The 6,562-nt window shown below is 51.9% G+C and overlaps 1 protein-coding gene across 2 annotated transcripts in view; it reads left to right on the plus strand.

Annotated features, from left to right (window-relative positions):
* Window positions 1-2,816, plus strand: part of TMEM218 (transmembrane protein 218) — a 3,000-nt gene extending 184 nt beyond the window's left edge. Inside the window, exons 2-5 of one of the 2 annotated variants that reach the window (XR_003399941.1) lie at window positions 1-97; window positions 174-276; window positions 2,256-2,479; window positions 2,670-2,816. Coding sequence is in view for 1 of the 2 variants with exons in the window: in XM_026863721.1 (XP_026719522.1) it covers window positions 2-97; window positions 174-276; window positions 2,256-2,390 (334 nt within the window). In the remaining variant the exon portion in view is untranslated. Of the gene's footprint in view, window positions 98-173; window positions 277-2,255 lie in introns of both variants that reach the window. The other variant, XM_026863721.1, reaches the window with a different exon arrangement.
* The last annotated feature ends 3,746 nt before the right edge of the window (window positions 2,817-6,562 follow it).

Below are 6,562 nucleotides of genomic sequence, written 5' to 3' on the forward strand. Positions count from 1 at the left end.
TGCTGGGCGTGGGGCCGGGCGTGCTGGTGCTGCAGTCGCTGTGGGGCCTGGCGCTGGTGCTCTGCCTGGCGCTGTCCCGCACGGCCGGACGGGCCCGGTGAGCCGCGGGAAGGGGGAGGGTGCGATCAGGCCGGGCCCGGTGCTGAGGCCGCTCCGCCCGCCTCTCCCCGCAGGTTCGCCGTGGTGCTGGTGACGTTGGGAGCCGCCGTCCTCAGCGCCGCACTGCTGCTCTTCCCCCGGGAGGACGAGCGCCCGGCCGTCGTCGTCGCCGATGAGGTGAGCCCACGCCGCGGCCTGCCTGGCCAGGCGGGCCCGGGGAACGTTACCTCGGGGAAGGCCCCAGCTGCCCCCCTGAGGCCCTGGGGATGGGCCTTTACCTCGGGGATGGCCCCAACTGCTGCCCCGGGGATGGGCATTTACCTCAGGAGTGGCCACCAAGGGCCGCCAAGAAGCCCCGGGGATGAGTCCTTACCTCAGGGATGGCCCTGGGGCTGGGCCTTTACCTAAGGGTAGGCCCTAGGGGCCACCCAGAGGGCCCAAGATTTGCCCCAAGGCCCCAAGGTTTGCCCCAAAGCCCGTTTTGAAATCCCAGGAATGGGCATTTGCCTCAGGGATGGGCCCCAAGGTCCACCATGAGGCCCCAGGGATGGGCCTTTACATCAGGGCTGGCCCCAGTAGCAGCCCTGAGGCCCTGGGGAGGGCCCTGGGGTAACTTTTTGGTCTCCTGCAGCTCCTCCCAAGTGCAGGCTCCCATCAGTGCAGGCTGTATTGCTCATGGAGCAGAGATCTATCAATTTCTTTAACAAAATCCTTTCTTCATGTGCCATTATATGTAGCCTGTGGCTACTATATGTAGCCCATTTTCCCATCCCCAGGCCCAAGGGGCTCTGTGGGGAAATCACACTTGTACCTTTATCCCTCCCAGCTCAGCCCTGAGCGCCAGCAGCTTCTGCCCCACCTCTGCCATCCCCTTTCACAGCTTGGTCCACGGCTCTCCATGCTCCCACCTGCCTCCATCTTTCCAACACATCCCAGAGCACGTTAATAGCCACGTGGCAGATAGTTTTGATGATTTTCCCTCTAGTTCTGCAGCCTTTCACTTTCCCCCAGCTCTGTTTTCTATTTTAAAGCCCGGTAAATGCTCTTTGGCTCTCTTGTAGGTTGTTACTGTGCTCAAGCCATCAGTGTTTTTAGACAGCCCCTTGTCTGTGTTGTCAGGCACGAAGGCTCTCCCCCAATTTTGGGTTGCATCAGGCTGCCTGCATGACTGCTGCCTGAGCTGCCATCTTGAGCTTTCCCAGAGCTCTTTGGGCTTTGAATACACAAAGTTTTGTGGCGTTTTAGGTGTTGTTTTCTCTGTTCTATTATTAATGCACATTAATTATTGCTCTTCTAGATCTTGATCTGTGTAAATCCCTGCTAAAGATACTTGTAAGTTTTTTTTTCTTTTCTCTGCCTTGCATGGGACTTGCTCCTGTAAAGGTTGGAAGCAAGATGAAGGGCAGCTGAGCGCGTGTTTGTGCCTGGGAGGCCAACAGAATTAGAAAGCTTTTTTTTTTTTTTTTTGGATCTTCAGTTGGACTGGACCTGCCCTGACTATCAATAATACATGACCTAGGCTTTCTGCACCGAAACTCTGCTAATTGGCTAATTAAAAAGTGAAACGTGCAGAAGGAGCCAACACTTTACTCACAAGAGACTCTTTCTGCAGCAGCACCAAGGCTGAGCGTGTGCTAATGCGATTTATAAAACTGAGCCGGGGGTGAGCAAAGCTCTGGGGTAGTCTCAGGACCTGAGAAGATGATTTCATAACCAGCCTTCTTGCAGTTGGCTTTTCATTGTGCCTTGCCTTGCCACTGTATCTTCTTTTTTTAATCTTTTTTTTCCTTTTTGCCCCCATTTCCCTTCTAAAAGGGAAGAACTGTGTGCAGTTCCTTGCAGCACTGGGAGGTTTGTTGTCGGGGAGAGCAGCTGCAGGTTTTGACTCGTGTTTCTTCCCTGTGCTCACTCCTTTCCTCCATGTTAGGTTTCCCATGAGTGGATTTTTTCAGAGAAAAGAGATTCTTCCCTACTTTCCACAGAGAGCACCCATGTCAGGAATGAAAAGTGAGAGGAGAAATCTGGGAAAACCCCACAGGTTTTCTTCCTGGGGTGATCTTCTCTGACTGTACCCTTTTCCAGGACGTGGCATGCTCCCTCCAGACTCCTGGAGCGGACCAAGGATGTAATATGGGGTTTTTTCCCATTCTCCACAGATCATGGACACCTTTTTTATCGGCCGCTTCGTCCTCCTGGCTGTGATGAGCCTGGTCTTAGTTGGGTGCCTGTTCCTGCTCCTGATTTACCACCTCATGGAGCCAGTGTACGCCAAACCACTCCACAGCAGCTAGCGGCAGCTGGAGGCAGCAGTCCCCGTGAAGAGGAAATCCCAATTTCATGGCAATAAACCAGGGAGGGAGACCAGGAAACTGTTCTGGAGGTGAACGCGTCGATTTTTCCGAGCTCAGAAAGAGCTGGCGAAGCAAGTGAAGTGTGTCGCTTGCACCCAGCGCTGCGTCTTTCATCTTTAGAAGCAAAGTTTGGACTGAGCATGAGCGCCTTCCTCTCCAGGGGTGTTCAAGCCTCTGCAGACTGCAAAGGTGTTTTAACCTCTCTCTTCTTTTTTACAGGAGAACTGAAATCCAAGCGCTTTGTACTACGCTTGATTCAGTGAATTGAACTGAACCAAGGTGATTTGTTATTGTTATCCACAAGAGATGGTTTGTTACTGTTTCTTTTTCACCGTAGTTTAATAAAACTCTGTGAGAAACCCCTGACTAGGTCTTTATTTATTCTCCAGCAGCATCACCTTTTGCCACCCTTTGGTGACAGTGTCTCTGCAAACTGCCTTTTCCCCGTGGCAGACGTGCGGTTTTCTGGAAATTCAGCGTGTGGTTGGGGATTGTTTCCTTTGACTGGAAACTTGAGGTTTTGGAGCGGGGAGTGAACAACGTGCAAAATAATGCCAAAATGGGCAAATTAAAATCTCCCTTCTGCAAGAATGCAGAGGAAAGCCGGGTCTCGTCTCCCTGCGCTAAGGATCCTTCCAGCTCATGAAAAACATCCTCTTGATTTTCACTGTGGTGATACCCGGCTGTCTCCTATAGGTGTCAGGACCCCACGTTTTTGCCCTGAGTGGGGAGCTGAAGGCTCATGGTTTCTGCTACCCTAAAATACAAAACCACTGCTCGCACCAGTGTGGATTGCTGGTTGAAGCTGCTAGTCCACTCAAACACCTTTCCTCTTGCGGGCTGGGGGGAAAAAAGCACTTTTTATGTTTTTCAGCAGCAGTGATGGGGTCAAATCCCATTTATCCCCCTATTTTTTCATGGAAACGGGAGGGCACAACCCTGCTGAAACGGAGCGGGGAGGCTGGGCCGGGCTGGCAGGTGGCAGCGACCTCACTCAGTCTCCTGCAAATCAGTCTGTTGATAGTGGCTCACACAGGCTGGCTGGCTGTATTAACTAGCAATAATTACTGCTTCGCACCGTCTTAGCCATCGCTCAGCAGCTGTGGTTTGTTTTCTTGCATGAAATCTCACAAGGTTTTTAAATCGCTTGCAGGAGAAAAGCATTTCAGTGACCTGGAGTGCCACAGGACCGTTTTGGAGCAGGGAATGAGCCATTCACATCCACACTGCACTGGGGAGAGACTCCTGGAGGTGCCCGACGGTGGCAAGGTGATGTGAGTTGCATTTTCCAGTCCTGGAGGGATGGAGCCGATCGGCCTGTCGTGGTTGAGTGGGCACCGGGTCTTGCAGTGAGTTTGAAACTGGGTACAAGACGGTGCCGAAGCCCTGAGCTGTGTTCAGGGGCAATACAGCCAAAAACCTGATGGCAAGAAACTCGCAGCTCTCATACAGACTTTTAGTTTTTTCCTGTTTTCAGCTTTTTTTTTTTTTTTCATTTTGAGCGGAAGATGATAAATGGTAAATAAAAGAACCAGCCAGCTCCTTCCAGCCCTGTCCTGCCAGCTGTCAGTCACAAAATATCACTATCAGGACATGAAAGATTAATAAGGCAGAGCTAGCAGGCTCGGAGACAACACTTTCCCTGCAGAAAATGCCCCAACACCCAGGAGCCCTAACTCGGTCAGCTAAAAATGTGTAAGTACATTTCAAAAAAAGGCAGAGGAGAGGTGCCTCTACTTTTTGAGGTGTGTAAATGCTCCATCCCTTCCTATCCTGAAGCTTATGTCCAAGGGAGTTGAACTATCGTGTTAAGGAACACGCCAAGCATTTATGCAACACAAGTGCGTCGGGTCTCTTGGTGATTTTGAAGTTATGCCTGAAACAAAATTCATATTTAATTCATCATCTTAATAACATTTATGAACACGAAGCGAGTCTCGCAGCTCGCTCCAGCTCCATGCCTGCCATGTCTTTATTCCCCGTGCTTGTGCAGGAGTAGCGGGCTGGTTCAGAGCCTCGGCGAGGTTGCACTGACACACCGTGCGGGCCAGAAATGGCAGCATTCTGCCAGGCTTTGGGTCTGACAAATGCAGAAACCGCGGCAAAAGCAGCTGGGGTGTTTAAAAAACCCCAACCTTCAAAGCAGAAATGTGAAGCTTCTTCCAGTTTTGCACCGTAAATAAACTGAAGAGATTTGCTTTTTTCCTTCCCTTAATCTGTTTGTCCTGAAAATCAAAAGGCTCATTGTGCAGGGGGTGTTTTGGGGAGAGCAGAGAGCGGTGCTGCAGGAGGGACACGGTGGCTCCTGCATGACGAGGCCATTTCAGTGCTTTCCCAAAAATCCCAGTAAGTGGGGAAAGAGTCTCATGTGCTTTCGCTCCCCCACAAGACATTTTGAGCTCCATCCTCATCCTTCACCACCCTTGGCAGCGGGGAACAACCGGCTGGATGAACTCAACCCGGTCTCTCTCTGTGTATTTATTTATTCTGGGCAATTCTGCTCCTCGCCGTGCAGGGGCTTTCCAGACGGTTCCTGTTTATTTTTGGGAAAGGAAAGACCACGTCAAGGAATTGGTATGAGCCAGAGTTGCTTTCCAACCAGCCCCAAATGGTGATTTTTTTTTTGCTGCTTTCCCCTACCCAAACCTTCAGCTCCTGGTGGATAACCTTTTGCTAGCACATCTACATCCATCTAGCACCCTGATCATTTTTATTATTTCTTTTTTGCAATTAATGTGTAGCAGGAGGGCAGGTTTGGGTTAAATCCCAACGTCTCAATTGCTGGCAAAGGTGTTGGGAGCTCAAAAGATGTTATAGCCAAGGAGCTGTGCTCCAGCCCAACTTTCTCCCAAAACTGAGCAAATGATCCCAGCTTTCCTCTTGCAGGGTGGGAGTTGCTGGGTGCTCCATGTCCTGAGGTGCAGGCGAAAAATCCTGTTAAATTCCAGCGAGAGAAACCTGCCATGCCAAAAGGGATGTTTGCACAAGATACCGCGCGCCCCAGGAGGAGGGTGGCCAAACTGTTTTCAGGTCAGGTGGGAAAACAAGTCCTTTTCCCCCCTAAATTCACCGTGTGGCTCGTTAGAAACAGAGGTGCTCCTGCACCAGAATGCTGGTGCCCAGCTCATCACAGGCTTGAAAACAACCCTTTCCCCTGCTAAATTCCCTGCCCGGCTCGTTAGAAATGAGGCTGTGGACACAACTCGACAGGCGACCCGAGGGCAGCTGCTCCCTCCTGCCTGATGCCGAGCAGGGATGGAGGGAGAGCAAGTGTCTGCCGGAGAAACTCCTCTCCTTGATTTAAGGTCCTTGAATGACGGCAATTCCTCACGCCTCGTGCTGCGCTCTGCCGGCACTTAATTACCCTCGCTGGTAAAAGCTGGCCTCTTATTTCCACCTTGACTTTGCTGACTTCAGCTTCCCTGCTGTTGAATCCCACTTTGCCTTTGGCTGCTAATTAAAAAGCCCTTCAGCGTTTGCCGGCTGCTCCTTGCATAGGTAATTACGGACCGTGCCCCAGCCACCTCTTCACCTTCACAGCAGCCCGCTGGACCAGCCACATTCCTCCAAAAATACGTGCCACCCCTTTCCCATCAAAGCCCGCTGACACCGTATCACCATGGTGGGGGCTGTGGTGTCACCTGTAGAAAAACACTCTGGCTCTGCATTTACCAAACAGGCTCCTAATGAGCTTGTTTCAGGTGTGAGGTTTCTTTTTTTTTTCCCGGCCGTGTGTTCGTGCTCCCCTGGCTCGCGCAGCCCCCTCGCCGCGACGCTGCGGAAGGGGCTCGTGGCAGGGGGGAAAAAGCGGCGGCTCCTTCTCCGGGGGAGGAGGAACGAGATGAGGTGAATCTTGCAGACTTCTCCCAGAGGAGCTCGGCTGGATTTAAACAGTCCTTTAGCTGGGGCAAACCCAGGGGATCCCCCCTTCCCCGCCGTCCCACCCACCCCCGTCTCTAAAATCTCGGCAAGATCTGGGGTTTTCTTTGGCATTTGGCTCCTTTTTTTTATTTTTAAAGTTTAAAACTGCCGTGGGCCGTCTGCCCTTTCTCCTCACTCCCAGCAGCACAGCCAAGGCTGCTCAGACTTTCCAAACACGAGCGGGACACGGC

This window comes from Athene cunicularia (genome assembly GCF_003259725.1).
Source record: "Athene cunicularia isolate RWA chromosome 24 unlocalized genomic scaffold, athCun1 chr24_part1, whole genome shotgun sequence".
In the NCBI taxonomy this organism is placed as follows: Eukaryota; Metazoa; Chordata; class Aves; order Strigiformes; family Strigidae; genus Athene; species Athene cunicularia.